General features: G+C 44.0%; 1 protein-coding gene and 1 non-coding gene across 3 annotated transcripts in view; both read right to left on the reverse strand.

The window, feature by feature from the left end:
- Positions 1-18,358, reverse strand: part of LOC129653268 (quinone oxidoreductase-like protein 2) — a 42,708-nt gene that overhangs the window by 13,117 nt on the left and 11,233 nt on the right. For both annotated transcript variants that reach the window (XM_055582753.1, XM_055582752.1), the window contains exons 3-9: positions 16,966-17,062; positions 14,633-14,691; positions 13,763-13,828; positions 12,893-13,002; positions 11,415-11,496; positions 6,582-6,763; positions 4,369-4,597 (exon numbers count right to left, since the gene is read on the reverse strand). In XM_055582753.1, the coding sequence (XP_055438728.1) occupies positions 4,369-4,597; positions 6,582-6,763; positions 11,415-11,496; positions 12,893-13,002; positions 13,763-13,828; positions 14,633-14,691; positions 16,966-17,062 (825 nt within the window). The remainder of the gene's footprint in view (positions 1-4,368; positions 4,598-6,581; positions 6,764-11,414; positions 11,497-12,892; positions 13,003-13,762; positions 13,829-14,632; positions 14,692-16,965; positions 17,063-18,358) is intronic.
- Positions 2,486-2,557, reverse strand: TRNAE-UUC (transfer RNA glutamic acid (anticodon UUC)). Its single transcript has one exon. It is a non-coding gene; the product is annotated as a tRNA-Glu (tRNA).

Here is an 18,358-nt window from a genome sequence, read left to right on the forward strand (position 1 = left end):
CCTGCCTCCGTGGAGTTTATGGACTATGGGAATGACAAACATGGAACCAGTAATTACAAGTGGATAAAGGAGAAGCACAGAGGGTTACAGACGTTCATACCTCATGCCTACTAAAAAGGCTATGATACAAAATATGTGACCATGTTTAAACAGACTAGAAGCTGGGACCCTTTGCTGTGCTGCTTACACCTGGACAAATGTCCCCTCGAGCAACAGAACACAAAGAAACTGAAAGGGACTAAAAATAACTGCATGGGCACTTCCCTGGTGCTCTAGTGGTTAAGACTCCATGCTCCCAATGCAGGGGGTTCAGGTTCAATTCCTGGTCAAGGAACTAGATCTCACATACTGCAACTTAAAGATCCTGCATGCTTCAACAAAGAATTTGCACACCACAATAAGAGTTCACATGCCGTAACAAAAGAACCTGCATGCTGCAACAGACTGAAGATCCTGTGTGACACAACTAAGACACACAGCAGGCAAATATTCTTTTAAAAAGTAAACTAACTGCACACATGTGCAGTTGGGGCAAATTATGAACAACATGATACAAAAAGACGAAAAACCTACTTCTGAGGTGTTGGGGGCAAAAGCCGGGGGGCTGCGGCATGATCTCTGCAAACGGCACCACCAAGGGGGTGGGCACACCACCTAAGGCCCTCTCCAGCCTGACCCTGCCCGCACCCCATCTGAGGGACCAGTTTGCCTCACTTCAGGGAGTAAGCAAGGGAAACTACTCCTTTTTTTGCTGTCTCTGTGAAGCCTTGCCTGATTTTTTCCTCTGGCCTCTTATCAACTTCTATTGATTAAGGAGTACAAGAACTCTGGTCAGGAACAATATTAATATCAACTATCAAGGCCAAACCAATATTCTACATATTCAGGAGAAAATATGAGATGGAAAGCACCGATATCTCTGGTATTATATAAATACAAGTACTACGGTCATTTTTCAAGCCCAAGCAGGTTCTGACAAATGTGTCCAATATGTTAACTGATTTACATCAAAAGAATATTATTACCCAGGCTTTAAAGTTTAGTGAAATTAATTATAATTTCATTTAATCTTCATTTTAAAAAATTCATGACTCCTGGTCACTTTAACAATAAGTTTGTTCACATAGATGCTTCCATGACAGATGGATAAACTTCCTATTCTAGGATACGGTTTCTAAGAAGAAAGTTTCTGATTTGTTTAAGGACAGAGTCTGACCTTACCTTAAGGAGCTCTGATTCTAGAGTCAGAGACATACCTGAACTAGATTCCAGGTCTGTCGTTATTACATGTCATTGGACAGGTTTCTTACCGTTTACAAGTTTTGATTTCTTCATCTGTAGCATGTGATAAAAGATTGTTCATATTTCAAAGGTTTGTTGTGAGACTGGTTAGACAATGCCTGTAAAGCGCTTAGCACAGTTCCTGACCCAGAATAAACACCTACTGTCTGTGAGCTGCCATTACTACTACTAGTCTAAATAGCTTGCATACTGAAAGAAGAAAGGGAAGAAATAGTCAATGGACAGAGTGTGAATGACATGCTTGAAATGTGCTAGGGAACATGCCCTCAGACAACAGTTAATCACAGAAAAGTCAGCAGAGTGGGAAGAACTAGAAAAATCCTACATGCAGAGTCCTCATGGCAGAGGTAGGCAAATGGAAGCTGAGAACTGTTAATAAGTAGGTAATCTGTGTTTAAGAGAAGAGAGAACTTCAGTGTGGGTAATTAAAACAACAATCACCTCTAGCTTTGTTTCATGCCTGAGCAGAACACGTCAAAGCAGAGAAGAAACAGCTCAAACTAGCACATGTTTCCACTTGGCTACTGCCTAACTGTTCTTATCCTTTATCAGCAGGTGTATATGAGCCTCAGGTAAAGCAAACCTCAGTTTACAAGTCACATAATAAAAGAGGAAAGGGACACAGAAATTCTCTAAACTGATGGTTTTCAAGTTTTTAAGCCACAGAACCTTTTCCGAAAAGAAAAGCATGAACACAAGAAATAAAACGTGCAGTACTGAGGTCCCGGGGCTTCCCTGATAGCTCAGTGGGTAAAGAATCTGCGTACAATACAGGAGACCCCATTTGATTCCTGGTTTTGGAAGATCCGCTGGAGAAGGGACAGCCTACCCACTCCAGTACTCTTGGGCTTCCCTTGTGGCTCAGCTGGTAAAGAATCCGCCTGCAATGCGGGAGACCTGGGTTTGATCCCTGGGTTAGGAAGATCCCCTTGAGAAGGGAAAGGCTACCCACTCCAGTATTCTGGCCTGGAGAATTCCACAGACTGTATGGGGTCACAAAGAGTCAGACACGACTGAGCGACTTTCACTTTCACTTCTCTTCACTGAGGTCCCAGCAGAGATGGAGCCCCAGAGCCAAGCAGCTCACTCTCATTCAGAATGTGGCTTGAAGTATAAACTGAAAGCCACAGATACTATCCCTCAGCACTTTTTTGGCCATGACATGTGGCTCATGGGATCTTAGTTCCCCCACCAGGGATTGAACCTGGGCCCCAGCAGTGAAAGCACCGAATCCTAACCACTGGACCACAAGGGAATGCCTACTCCTCCACTTTACAGATGTGGAAAGTAAAGATCAGAAAGGTGAGGGGACTTCCACAAAATTGCAAATAGATGGGGACAAAGCTGGAAACAGAATCCAATCAGTTTTCTGATGGCCAATAAGGTTCTCTTTTTACCACTGAACATTACCTTCTTGACTGACATACCAAAAAGATGAGGAAGAAAGTAAACCATGTTTGAGAAGAATGTGTCTCATCTCATCATAGGAAAAATGGAAGGTGGAGAGAATGAAACCTGGCACCTTGGGCTCCACTAATCTGCATATGAACAAAACATCGCCTCCACCAGTGGCTGACTAGAGTTACCAAAACAGTCTTTTGAAGAGTAAAACATATTAAGGAAAAAAAACAACAACAACTCCATGAATCCCCTGGTAATCCAGTGGCTCAGCACTTTCACTGTCAGGGTCCAGGTTCGATCCCTGGCTTGGGAGCTAAAGTTCCACAAGTCATGCAGCACTGTCCAAAAAAAAAAAAAAAAAACCCTTCACAGTGAATATCTAACAGATTTGCATTTGCAACTACATTGCATATGCATGCACATAATTACACTTTGGAGGACGCTGAAGCCACATTAATGGGGCTATAAAGGACTGAAAAAAGGGCTTGAATAGCCAACAAAATTAACTACAGTGACTAATGGGTGAATTACAGTCATATGATACCGAGCGTGATTTGCTGTTCTGTTCACAGAACTCCAGCTTAGATCATCTGGTTGTACTTTAAAAGAGTCTGCATTCTAAAACCAAAGGTCAAATGAAGGGCTTCCTTTTTAAACTCGTATGCTGTGCAGTTCAGAGTTCATATCAACACCAGTAAATCATTTTCTAAAGTACTATCACAACCCTATGTTTAAGACACCAGTGATGTAGACAGAGCTCTCAAAATCCAGCTCCTTCATGGCCTTCACAGTTTCAGTTTCCCTCTGACTTACCAAGCCTGAGTGTATAACTATACAACCTACAAGACAGAGAAATCCTATGACCCTGCAACCTGTGAGACCCCATTGTGTTTTCACCCTTTAATTCCATATAAGGAAGATTTATAGTATCTAGAGAGAAACTGGGGCTTCCCAGGTGGCTCAGGTGGTAAATAATCTGCCTGCAATGCAGAAGACCGGGGTTCAATCCCTCAGTTGGGAATATCCACCCCCTGGAGGAGGGCACGGCAACCCACTCCAGTATTCTTGCCTGGAGAATCCCTTGGACAGAGGAGCCTGGTGGGCTACAGTCCATAGGGTCGCAAAAAGTCAGACACGACTGAAGTGACTTAGCACACACGAATGCAGAGAGAAACTATCCCATAGTTTGATACATTATTTCCTGGCCTTAGCTATATCACTGGGAAAGACTGAAGGCAGGAGGAGAAGGGGACGACAGAGATGAGATGGCTGGAATGGTAATACCGACTTGATGGACATACGTTTGAGCAAGCTCTGGGAGTTGGTGATGGACAGGGAAGCCTGGCGTGCTGCAGTCCATGGGGTCACAAATAGTCAGACATGACAGAGCAACTGAACTGACTGACTAGCTATATCATATTCCTTAAGAGTGTCTCAGGGGTTTCCCAGGTGGTGCAGTGGTAAAGAATCACCTGCCAATGCAGGAGACACAAGAGATGTGGGTTCAACTGTTGGATCAGGAAGATCCCCTGGAGGAAGAAATGACACCCTACACCTGTATTTTTGCCTGGAAAGTTTCATGGACAGAAGAGCCTGGCGGGCTACAGTCCAAGGGGGGTCGCAAAGTCAAACACGACTCAACAACTGAACACAAAAGCATCTCACCTCTTCCAGTTTAAAAACCTCTCCAATGTGTGGCTGGATGCGCCCTTCTTGGCAGTACTGAAGTGCTGAGGACAGGCTTCTGGAGAAGATGGGAAAGTTCTGCTGCCGGTATCTGCCCCAGTACAGCCCCATGGCAGTAATACTCTTCAGCAGCAGAAGATTGGCTGGTATAGAAGCAATGGTTCCTCCAGCGAAACCTACCACCACGATCCTGCCCTCATACGCCAGGCTGAGGGGAAAAGGAGGAAAAAACAAAGATTATAAAAGACAATGCACATGCACAGCCACCAGGATGGCTACTATTAAAAATAAAATAGAAAATAAGTGTTAGCAAGGATCTAGAGAAATGGACCCCTCAAGGAACATTGGTGAGATTGTAAAATGGTGCAAATGTTATGGAAAACAGCATGGAGGTTCCTCAAAAACTCAAAACCAGAACTACCATATAACCCAGCAATCTCACTTCTGAGTCTATATCCAAAAGAACTGAAAGCAGAGTCTTGAAGAGGTATTTGAAGAGCCAAGTTCACAGTAGCACTATATATAAAAGCCAAGAGGTGGAAACAATCCAAATGTCCATCCACTGATGGATTGGTAAACAGAAGGTGTTATATACATACAGTAGAGTATTATTTAGTCTTAAAAAGGAAGGAAATTCTGTCCCATTTTAAGACACGGATGAGCCTTAAGGTCATTACGGTAAGTGAAACAAGCCACTTACAGAAAAATGAATATTGTATTATTCTGCTTATCTGGGGTATCTAAAGTAGTCAGATTCATAGAAACAAAGTAGAATAGTGATTACCAAGGGCTGGGGAGAAGGGGAGAAGAGAGTTATTTAATGGGTACAGAATTTCAGGTTTGCAAGAAGAAAGTCATGAAGACCTGTTTCATAATGTAAATATATTTAACACCACTGAACTCTACATTTTATAGCAGTTAATATAGCAAGCCTTTTGTTATATACTTTTTACCACACTAAAAAACAGTATGAGGGAAGAAAAAGCAACGGACAGTAATTAAGAGAGGCAGAAAATAGAATAGAGCTTATGGGAGTTGGCGGGCAGTTGTTTAATGGGTACAGAGTTTGTATTGGAGATGGTTACACAATATTGGAGATGGTGAACCAGTTTAACTGTACACTTAAAATGGTTAAAATGTTAAATACTAGGTTACCTGTATTTTACCACAATTAACAAAAAAAAAGCAACATGCATTAAATCCCCAGTTGGGAACTCCTCTTGACCTTGCAAACTAGCAGGGGGGAACCATTCTGCACCAGTTTGGATTTCTCAGTAGGAAAAGATAAAAAATAAGCCATAAGCAAGAAAGACAGTAAGGAGCAGAGGAACTAACCAGTCTTGTAAGGGGACCACACGGATCCCTTCTGTGGGCAAGCTGCTCTCTCTGCTTCTTCTCCTTAAACTAAGATAAAGCACAAAACTATGCTTGCCAGGATGACATGAGAAATGAAGCTAATACTATGAGAGCACTGCAGACTTCCTGGTGAAACAGAATGAGAATTAGTATAGATACAACAGTCCCATGAAATCTCCAGGGATTTTTTCTTTAATAAAACAAGTCAAGAAGACACCTATACTGGTGGTAGCTTCGGAAACCAGTAAGATCCAGAGACTCTCCCTTGGTGCATAGTGAAGTGGGGGTCTGCCACCCCAGTAATTCTAACATCCAAACAGTGATCTCCTCAAGAATTACCCACAGAGGAGAGTTTGGGGGAGAATGGATACATGTATATATATGGCTGAGTTCCTTTGCCATCCACCTGAAACTATCACATTGCTAATCAGCTATACTCCAATGCAAAATAAAAAGTTTAATTAAAAATAAAAAGAATTACCCATACCATGTATATAAAGTAGCTAGTGGGTGCAGGCAGAGCTGAATTTAACACATGTATAATTTCTAAAGCATTTGATATTGCCAACTAGAGAGTCTGTGGTTATTTTTTTTTTTTTTTTTGGATATTTTCCAGTTGGCTATTTTGTTTTTGCTATATTTAAGCATTTCCTGATTTTCCCTCTGCTTCTATTCCTTTTCGCCCACCCACTCAGCTGTTCCCGTTGATGCCAGTGCCTACAGGAAAAGTGAGCAGCAAAAACAAGAAAGCAGCAAGGCCAGAAGGAAGCCAGAGGTCTGGGAAGGTTTCAGCAGAGCCCCCGGTCTAGCCCACCCAGGAGGACCACTTCACCTACCTGCGGAGAGCCTCCAGGAAGATGTCTCCTCCCACCATGTCAATGACCACGTTCACCCCGCCACTGCCCACCAGCTTCCCCACGGCCTCCTTAAGGCTGCCCCGACTGTAGTTCACGCTGGACTGTGCCCCCCTCTGCATCGCCAGCTGACACTTTTCATCACTTCCAGCTGCAGCTATTACCTACATGAAGAACACAACACTTCAGATGGTCCAGAATACATAGCAAGAGGGGCTCACCTGACCCACCCAGCCTCCAAACAAAGGGTGCTGTTCAAGGAAATCAATATGACCTCTGTCTTAGCACCAGCCTCAATCCAACACAGCAGGCCCATCACATAGCATCAATGCACTGGCCTCTCCATGCCCCACTGACAACCGGGTCCACATTTCCAGGAACCCTGGAAGCTCAATGGGTCTAGCCAAGAAATAATTCAGGAGACACAACGTCTTCTCCAAATGAAAATTAAAACCACTATTTATTGCTGTGCTCAGTCGCTCAGTCGTGTCTGACTCTCTGCAACGCCATGGACTGTAGCCCACCAGGCTCTTCTGTCCATGGGAATTCTCCAGGCAAGAATACTGGAGTGGGCCGCCATGCCTCCTCCAGAGGATCTTCCCAACCCAGAGATTGAACGCAGGTCTCCCACATTGCAGGTGGATTCTTTACCATCTGAGCCACCAGGGGAAGCCCATCATTTACTGAGTACCCATTATGAGTCAAGTAGTAAGGATACAACCTAAATACCAAGCTTGGAGCCAAGAAAGCATGATCCAGCAGTACGATGGGGGAAGCACAGAGGGCTCCGAAGTGCAAGCTAGAGGCACCTAACCTAGAGCTAGAAGATCAGGAAGGGCTTCTCAGGGGGTAAAACATGATTCAGTGGAAAGAGCTTAAAGTCAGACAGACCTGAGTTCAAATCCTGGCTCTGTTACTAACTAGCTGTGTTACTTAAGGCAAATTACTTAGTAAGATCTAACATTTACATAGTGCTTACTCTGTGCCAGACTCTATTCTAAATGCCTTACATATATTAATAACTCATTTCACTTTAATAGCCCAATAATATACACACTATTATAATCCCCATTTTGAAGATGAAGAGACAGGCCAAAGAAGTCAAGTATCTTGCCCAAGGTCACACAGCTCATGGAAGGCAGAACTGGGATCCAAACTCAGGTAATTCATCTCTAGAGTTTATGCTTTCAACATCTGTCTGCATTACCTGCCAACTTCTCTAAGTTTCAGTTACCCCCATCCATAAACTAAGATATATTTTTAAAATTAAAAGGAATAAGCACTTGGGAAACAAAGTGTTAGATAAATTGAATCTATTGTTAAACATAGGCAATTATTTATTCTATTTAAACCTAATAAGAACATTATGGGGGACTTACAGTTAGTCCCATTCTGAAGATGGAGACATTGACCCAGAGAGGTTAAGTACTTAAGCCAGGATTATTCATGTAGCAGGTGGTAGAACAACTATCCAAATCCAATGCTACTGATACCGAAGCCCACTCCTTCGAGCTGGGAGAAAGCCATGCCTATGGCCTGCCAAAGAGGACATAAAAGGCTGTAGGCCATACTGTGAGGAGGTCTGAGGTTTGGAAGTCTTCAGAAAAGCTTCAGACACTGAAGCACTGCCTCCATGAATGAAGTTGCTCAGTCGTGTCCGATTCTTTGAGACCCCATGGACTGTAGCCCGCCAGATTCCTCCATCCATGGGATTTTCTAGGCAAGAATACTGGAGTGGGTTGCCATTTCCTTCTCCAGGGGATCTTCCCTACCCGGGGATCGAACCCAGGTCTCCCGCATTTCGGGCAGATGCTTTACTGTCTGAGCCACCAGGGAATCCCTCAACATTGCCTAGAGGTGCCTGTTCACTGGGCAGCCCCCACCACCCCAAGCACTTTGGCTTCAAGGTGACATTCAGAATGTGCATTCAAACACCCAAGAACATCTGTGCCCTTAAAAGAGTTCAGAATCACCCATAGCTATTTGAAGCTAAAAGTTACCCTCAAATGCTCCCCAATGGAACCCTCAAACGGCTGCCCTGCACAGTAGCACCCACACACAGTGGGCACACAGTGGGCACACACCAGACTAGGGCTGGGCACCTGACTCCAACTCCAGGATTCCTTGTAAGTCCCAGGGAGGCTTGCTGGGAATCATTTCTTTCCAGGTGCCTCACTTTCTTTATCTGTGAAATAGGGATAATAAACACTTCCATTCCCCATCTCCCATGGGTTCTGTGAGGACCTAGGGTAAGATAATTGCTGTGCAGGCAATGTGAAAGCAACCTGAGACGCTGTGAATGGAAGGTGTTATCAAAATGACATGTTCTGAGCAGTGACATGATGACATTATTTTTTTGTTTGTTTGCTTTTGCTTAAAACCATTATTCCTGCTAAAGAAAATACACGCGTGCATGCTCACTCACTAAGTCGAGTCTGACTGTTTTGCAACCCCATGGACTGTAGCCCACCAGGCTCCTCTGTCCATGGGATTTTCCAGGCAAGAATACTGGAGTGGGTTGCCATTTCCTCCTCCAGGGGATCTTCCTGACCCAAAGATCGAATCCACATCTCCTGGGATTAAATACTGGAACTAAAGCAAAATTTTCTCTCTACTTAATTTCTTGTATCTATTTAAAACAAACAGTACAGTCTTGTCTTCCCAGAAATGTAAAATAGTCAGTGTTTCTAAACAATGAGACTAATTTTGGTCTCCCCCTTAAGAGAGGTGCTATAAGCCCTTATTTTGAGTGTGAATGTGTTAATATCTCATGAGGAGCCTCCTGGTATCTGAGACTAGTTTCAGAACTCACATGTCCTTCCCAAAAGAGAGTCAATGTGAGAAGAGAGCTGCCACCTGGAGAAATTCCAGATCTGTCCAATTATCACCAAACCGGGACAGTATCTTTGTGCCTCTAGGCTCCAGAGGAAGCTCACACTCAGCACATCCAAAACTGAGCTCACCACTTCCTCCTAGGCTCTCATTCCCAGCAAATGGCAAATCTCTAAGTGCATCTAGTTTGTGCCTTCCCACTCAATGTCTGATAATACCAGGATCCCTTTGTAAAGGATCCTCCCCAACACACTATGCCTCAGACTGGTACATGACACATGTGATCTCAGTATGCCCAAAACCACACTATGAGAAAAGCATTATCATACAAATGAGGTGACTGAAGCTGTTAAGCTAGAGACAGAGCGAGGATTTGCACCTAGGTCAGGCTAACTCCAGGGCTTCCCTGGTGGCTCAGATGGTAAAGAATCTGCCTGCAATGCGGGATCCCTGGGTTGGGAAGATCCCCTGGAGCAGGGCATGGCAACCCACTCCAGTCTTCCTGCCTGGAGAATCCCCAGGAACAGAGGAGCCTGGCAGGCTACAGTCCATGAGGTCGCAGAGTCGGACATGACTGAGCAACTAAGCACAACGCAGCAGGCCAACTTCAAGGTCCTTGTTCCTTCAACCATATTAAGATGCTCTCCAGTCACCAAATTCTCTATTTCCTTCTGCTTTGGTATCTTTCTGATCATCACCTCCAGTGCCCTATTTCAAGGATCATCGCCTCTGGCCTCAATTGCTCCAAGAATCTGCCCTACTGCCTCCAGACTACACCTGACCCCCTGACCTTGCCCCATTGTTCATCCCCATCGCTACCAAACCGAACTCTTCAAAAATGCAAAGATGATCATGTCATTCCTCTGCAAAATCTTCAATAGCTCCTGACAGCTTCCAAGAAGTGTTCAGATTCCTCAGTGCTTCATGATCCTATCCCTTCCACCTCTCTAGAGTCACCCCCCACCATTGCCCACATCCTTTGCTCCACAGATGCTATTTGCCATTCCCTGAAGGAATCATGTTAGTACCTATGTCTCTGTCTTCCCATGGCTTAAATGGCCTTCCCTTCCCTCCTCTTCTTCCGCTATTCAACTGTAAATGTCAGCGTAAACGTCCACCTTCTCTAAGAAATGCTTTTTCTCTGACACTCACAGCCTCCAAGAAAAGCCCATATAGAGAATTGGGTCTTTCTTTCATGTATTTATTCATTCATTCAAGAAATAATTATTTAGTGAATTTTCTGGTAGTCCAGTGGCTAAGACCCCACACTCCCAAAGCAGGGGGCCCAGGTTTGATCCCTGGTCAAGGGACTAGACCCCACAAGCAGCAACTAAGAGTTACACATGTCACAACTAAAGATCCTGCAGGATATAATGAAGACTGAAGAGCCTACGTGCTGCAACTAAGACCCAGCATAGCTGAATAAATAAATAAATTTACAAAATAATAATAATTATTGAATGCCTACGATGGTCTCAGCACCATGCTAGGTGCTGCGATTATAATAACGGATCAAACCGATACTGGTCCTGCCTTGATGGGGATTACAGTCCAGTGGGAAGGAGACATTGATCCAACAGGGCTAACCACACTATGAAAGAGAAGTACAGGACGCTCGGAGACCACATAGAAATAGTTCCATGGAGGGGAGGGACAGAGAATACTCCCCTGAAAAAGCAGCACCTGAGTTTAAGTTTGAAGTTCAGGGGGAGACAGTTTAGAGCATTACAGGTAGAAGGAATAGAATCTTCAGAAGCTGTGAGGCGAATTGAATCTTACCAAGGTCTAATAATTGGAAGCACAAGAGACTTACTCCTCAGTCCCCTCACTAGTCTGCAAGCAAATAGATGGCAAGACCCTACTCCAGGCTACTTAACGTTCCCAGTACCTCACACCTGATTTTTTTATAAATAAAGGAATATATTCCATGTTTGAAAGCAGGAGGTATGATATTTTTTAATGGAGACTTGAACTTGCAAATACCTTGGCCTGAAGAATGTTTGTTGCCACATCTATCACGGCGAGGCCTGTGGCTCCAGCTGCTGCCGTCACTAAAACAGTTTCTCTGTGCAGGGAAAGAGGAGTGTTACTCAAGAAACCAAAAGTCATCCAGCAATATGATTTCATGAACATTCTGAAGATGGGACATTTGAAAGCAAGAAGAGAACTGAGAGTTCATATAGTTTAACCCCTCATGTGCACGTACACATACATGAACACTCTCCAGCCTCTTAGGCCGTGTTATATATGTAGATCAGTGCTAATCTGGTCCAGTCCTGAAGAATTCCCAGGTGAGGGTCCTTAATCTCTCTAGGTAGCCTCTTCCTCATTTCATTGGTAGCCTTCCTTTGCGCTACCACTCCAATTTCTGCTTCTTAAATTCTCTCCTAAAATCACTCCCATACTAAACATTGCCAACTTTTAGAAGTCGATGATCACGTAGCAGTCGCCGCTCTTCTAAGCCCATCTCCCTGGAGCAATTCTGAGCTCTCAGAAAAGAGCAAGAAGCTGTGGGAACGCTCCCGGTGAAGTGAGAAATTCAGCACCTCTGAGCCTGAAATACCTGTTAAGTATACCCAGCCAAGCCTCACAGAGGCAAATACCACTGTGTGTGTTGGGCTCAGTCACTCAGTGCTCAGTCCTGTCTCACTCTTTGTAAGACACAAATGGACTCCAGTCTACAGACCCCATGGACTGTAAACTGCCAGGCTCCTCTGTCCATGAGACTTTTCAGAATACTGGAGTGGACTGCCATTTCCTTCTCCAAGGGATCTTCCCCACCCAAAGATCAAACCCGTGTCCACTGCATTGGCAGGTGGATTCTTTACCAACACACCACCTGCCTATGGTATTTGTGGTCTGTGATGCCCAGCCAAGCCTCACAGAAACAAATGCCACAGACTTCCATTAAAACCAGAGTGAAATGAGTTGAAATAAACCAGCTCTCTAAAATGTAAGGTTTTCTAGGAAGTGATCTCCAGAGGGGTCAGACTTGAGAGAAAGATTTCTCCAAATTCATATTGGCCAAGTCTACCGTCCCCTCTCAGGCAAAAGGGTATCCCCACTGTCACCAGGCTCCAATCCTGGGCCACTCCCTTCCTTTGGCTTTTCCTTAGATAGCCGTGAGGTAAGGGTCAGGGAGGGCTTCCCACGTGCCACTAGTGGTAAAGAACCTGCCTGCCAATGCAGGTGATGTAAGAGACTCCGGAGTGATCCCTGGGTTGGGAAGATCCCCTAGAGGAAGGCATGGCAATCCACTCCAGTATTCTTGCCTGGAGGATCCCATGGACAGAGGAGCCTGGTGGGCTACAGCCCATAGGGTCGCAAAGAGTCAGGCATGACCGAAGGGACTTAGAATGTACACAGGGTCAGGGAAGGAAACAGAGGGCCACGGTCTTGGTGGACATTTCTGGTATTAGAGGAGGTACCATCTACCCCTCTGTCGTCGACACAGTCCTTACCCAGGCTGGGTACAGGCCCGATGCTCCAGGGCGAAAAGAGCAGTGCCATACGACACGGGCAGAGCAGCAGCTTCTCGGAGAGACACTTTTTCTGGAATCTGCCACAGGTTCTATAAAAGAGATAACAGTGACTTACAGATTAAGCACTGTACCTCTTCATAAAGGCTGCTCAATACATATTATGACTTGACTTGCAAAGGGCAACACATGTCAGGAACCAAGCCCAGTCAAGACCAAGCAAGTGATGGTCAATTTCAAGACTTGGGCACATCAGCTTTCAAAAATCCTAAAGCTGGCATCTGGGTCAGGAAGGAACCAATCTGCACAGGCTATAACACATGCCACTGCGGTATTAATATAATAAGTGAATAACATGGTACAAAAATTTTACCTTAAATAAAGCTGTTTTAAAAAAAAAGTGTGTACTAGCCACCACTAGGGGGCACCGTTCACATCCTGGACAACCACACCCCTACATCAGCCTGCTACCTCCCAGGAGGACTGTCTTGCACAAGCTTGGTGCAGGGAAGAAGTTCATTACATCCAGGCTTCAAACCAGTTTTTCTACCAAAACCACCTAACTATGGTCCAGTTGGACAGCCAGTCGATTGTTCCAGGCCTCAGAAAACAAAATGCCCTTCTTCATTAAACCACTCGACACAAACAAAGCTCTATGCAATGGTTGTCACACCAAAACAAGCAAACCAAAAAAAAAGGGTTTAGCATTTGAAAGAAAGAAGTGCTTGGCTGAGAAACAAGATATAACCAAAAGAATACAAAAAAAAGAAAGGAGAAGGACTGAGGGATAGGTGAAAATGAAAGACAGCAGAAAAAGAATCTCCAAGGATGAATATTGAGGAGTAGGGCTACCTTGTGGTCAATGATGCATTCTTCAGCCATACCACTAAAGTCAGGCAGGCCAATGACTCGATCTCCCTGAAGGGAAAATGCCATTAAGGGTATGTTCAAATGTACGCTCTTGCCATGACCCCTTCCCAAATTAATCCAAAAAAGAAAGAAAATTGTTCTTTCTGATCCAGTAAGACAGCGGAGAAGGCAATGGCAACCCACTCCAGTACTCTTGCCTGGAAAATCCCATGGATGGAGGAGCCTGGTAGGCTGCAGTCCATGGGGTCCCTAAGAGTCAGACACGACTAAGCGACTTCACTTTCACTTTTCTCTTTCATGCATTGGAGGAGGAAATGGCAACCCACTCCAGTGTTCTTGCCTGGAGAACCCCAGGGACAGCGGGGCCTGGTGGGCTGCCGTCTATGGGGTCGCACAGAGTCGGACATGACTGAAGCGACTTAGCAGCAGCAGCAGCAAGACACAGGTTCCCTTAATTATCTATTCAGTTTTACTACTTAGTAAACAATTCAGCTGTTTTCACACAACCCCCATCAGGCGGCCAAGCCAATTTGAGCACATTTTGGACGATGACTTAACCAAGAAAGGAAAAAACTGATATGAATTAGAATCCCAGTATTCATTGCTCTCACAAAATACTGAAACTTGAGAATTCTCTATCCTTTCAGTAACTAAAACCCAGGTGCTGCCTTTCATTAGTAATAAAACGTTTAACTAAGCCAGGCCAGGCTTCCTTCCCTCAATTCAGAATTCGTTTCTCCCCGCTCTGCCTTTGGTGTCTGCTGGCAAAGTCCAGGAAAAGCAAGACCCTCTGGCTACAAACTATTTCTCATAGTTACCCACACATCAGTTCCCCAGATTCAACTAATTTACCTCTTTCACCGTGCTGACATCTGTGCCTGTCTCCAATACCATCCCAGAAAACTCCATTCCTAAAACAAATTTTAAAGATCAGGTTATCTGTAAAGCCCAGCACCAGAGAAATAAGAAAACTCTGATCGACAGGGTGTCCTATGAGCTTTCTGGAGCCAAAAGGGTTTGTGTTCCGCCCCCTACCCCATCTAGGAAGAATAGGAGTGTTATACCCAACACACAGGAAAGTGAATTAAGATTTCATGATACAACTTGAAAAGCTATAGCAGTTCCATTCTTACCATGACACAAATGAAAATTTCAAGAATGGGCAAAAGAATAGAGAATCATGAGTATACAAGTACTTTTGACCCTGATCTCTGGGGCCTTGGGCTCCTCCAGCACCCCCATGATAATATTCATCATATGGTATTTATCTGTTCCCAGGTCTCCTCTTCTGGACTATGAGGCCCCTCAAGGACATGAACTATATTCATGCATACAGCACTTGGTTCAGTTGGATGAACTGGTGTTGTCTGCTCTTTCCTCCTCCACCTCCAAAATTTCTGAGTTTAATGATCATACATTTCCCACTTGAGCTGCCAGAATAAAAACTCAGTTGAGTAAGACATCTTCCCCCTCAACCAGCATGTCAGCAAATACAAACAGAGGGAACCGGTTCCAACTGTTGGGGCATAACCAAATGCCCTAAGGCCAAAACACTGCAACTGTTTTGCAATCACTGTATCCTTAGTGGTGTCTATCTGTATAAAATATACATGTACTGTATATTTACAGTATATAACTGTATATTACTTATATATATATAGATATACACCAAATTATACTTATATCTCTTTTAATAAATTTCACCAACAAAAATGAGTCATTGGTCCACATACTCGGGATCTAAATGTAATCAGATTGAGTATAATGCAAGTCAGAGAGCAGCCCACTAAGAAATGGATAAACTCTATATATCTTCTTTCTGATCCTTTGATATTAGGTTTCTTGGGGAATGTATTTGTGAGGACTGAGAGTTGTAGCTGCAACCAGATGTTTATGATCCTTCATTGAAAAAGTAAAATTGAGGAACTGTCAAGGAATGAAAGAGAATGACTATGGCCATTGATGATTCTGATCAGGATTCTGGTGAGCATAGTAATACATAAAATTTTATTTATTCATTTATGCCTTTTCAAAGTATTTATTAAGGGGTGGATGAAGTAAGTGAAGGGGATTAAGAGGTACAAGTCTCTAGTTAGAAAACAATAAAACCACAGAGATATAATATACAGCAGAAGGAAATAGTAATATTGTAATAACTCTGTATGGGACACATGGTTACTAGACTTATTGTAGTGTTATTTCATAATGTATGCAAATGTCACATCACTGGTACACCTGAAACTAACATAACACTGCTTGTCAACTGTATTTCAATCAATCAATCCATCAAGTATTTATTGAGTATTTAGTATGAGCCAGATACAAGAGTACTAATGGGGCCAGGGTGGGCAGGCAGGATAATGTTGAACAAGACAGTCATAGAACCTTCCCTCACAGCACTAGAATCACTAGAATCTAGTGATTCTAATTAGTGAGGCTGAGATGTCTTTTTTTTTTTTGGCCATACCACATAGCATGTGGGATCTTAGTTTCCCAACCAGGGATCAAACCTGCATTGGAAGCATGGAGTCTTAACCCCTGGACCACCAGGGAAGTACCGAAGCTGACATATCTGAATCACCACTGATAGCAGGCAAACACCACCATGGAACTACTCATGAAGCACATGGGTCTTTTTTTTTTTTTTACCAATTATGATTTTTTTTGAACTTTTTGTTTTGTGGTATAGCTGATTAACAATGTTGTGATAGCTTCAGGTGAACAGCAGAGCGACTCAGATACACCCATACATGTACCCATTCTCCCCCAAACCCCACTTCCATCCAGGCTGCCACATAACATTGAGCAGAGTTCCACATGCTGTAAAGTTGGTCCCTGTTGGTTATCCATTTTAAATATAGCAGTGTGTACATGCCTCATGCGAAGAGTTGACTCATTGGAAAAGACTCTGATGCTGGGAGGGATTGGGGGCAGGAGGAGAAGAGGACGACAGAGGATGACATGGCTGGATGGCATCACTGACTCGATGGACGTGAGTCTGAGTGAACTCCTGGAGTTGGTGATGGACAGGGAGGCCTGGCGTGCTGCGATTCATGGGGTCGCAAAGGGTCGGACACAACTGAGCAAACTGATCTGATCTGATCTGACATGTCCATCAGGCAGCTCTTTTAAAAGTCTCTATATCTTCTCTTTTTGAAGCAATCACTTTGCCCTTTCATACTCACCGGGTGTGAAGGGAAGTTGATGCCTCTCCTGATACTGACCCCGACAGGCCAAAATATCAGCAAAGTTAATCCCACAGAAATGAACATTAACTCTGACCTGCAAAGGAAATAAAGCAACAAGGCAGATCAGTACACATCTTTGGAGACAAAGTTCATTCAATTATATGGTAATATTTACTGAACGTCCACTATATGCTAGGTACTGAACTAAGTACTGGTGCACAATCACAAGACAAAATGGACAAGGAGCTAAGAGTACAGTACAGAAGACAGACATTAACCAGATAATTAGGAAAGTTTATGGGCTAAACTACAACTCCTACACAAAATGTCAGACAGAAATATATGGTGCTATGAAAGCACATAATGGGGAGATTAGACCTTTGAGGGAAGTAAAAACTGAGAGGAGTTAACTATTCAAAAGTGGGGAGGGGGAGCCTGGCACAGACAAAAGCAGTGGCCTGTGCAAAGGCCCAGTGTATGCTTAGTTGCTCAGTCGTGTCCGACTCTTTGCGGCCCGACAGACTGCAGCCCACCAGGCTCCTCTGTCCCTGGGACTTTCCAGGCAAGAATCCTGGAGTGGGTTGCCACTTCCTTCTCCAGGGGATCTTCCCAACCCAAGGATAGATGGAACAATGGAAGCCATTAAAAGATTTTAAGCAGAGGGTAATATGATCAGCTGTTTTGGGATTCAGGAATTCTAGAAGCGAGAACTAGACTCCCCAGCTTATGTGTTTCATGACAGAGATAGAGCAGAGGCAGCCCGGCAGCAGTTTCTGTAGCCCTTGTTAAGCAGTGGTTCTCACAGTGTGGTCCCCAGACTACCAGATTCAGTGTCACCTGGCAACTTGTTAGATGTTCAGATTCTCAGCCCCTGACCTACTGAATCGAAACTTTAGAGGACCAGCAACCTGTTTTGACAAGATAAACCTGATGCAGCCTGAAGTTAAACAACTACTTGTCACATACCCACCCAACTCAACAGGGCTTGGAATCATGGGAGGAAATGAAGGCTGAGACAGAATCCGTGACATTCATTTATCTGTTTACATTTCCCATATCATACAGAGGTGACCAGATTGATGAGAAGATATTTTATGAACAAAATGCATTCATTCAACAATATTTTAAGCATCAGCCACATGCCAGGCACCATTCCAGACTATGGAGATTTAATGATGGATAAACTCACATAGTCCCAGCTCTCATGAGCTAATTCCTGACACAACAGTCTGGGCAAATAACAGAACAAAGAAGCCCAGCTCTCAACCTGTTTGTGTGCTCTCTCAATGACTGTCTCAAACATTGTGTGCTGACATGCATAGCACATATAAATTCCTGAAGCCACTCTACCTTAACTCAACATGGATGTCTTTCAGCATGTGAATCCCAG

This window comes from Bubalus kerabau, chromosome 5 (assembly GCF_029407905.1).
Source record: "Bubalus kerabau isolate K-KA32 ecotype Philippines breed swamp buffalo chromosome 5, PCC_UOA_SB_1v2, whole genome shotgun sequence".
In the NCBI taxonomy this organism is placed as follows: Eukaryota; Metazoa; Chordata; class Mammalia; order Artiodactyla; family Bovidae; genus Bubalus; species Bubalus kerabau.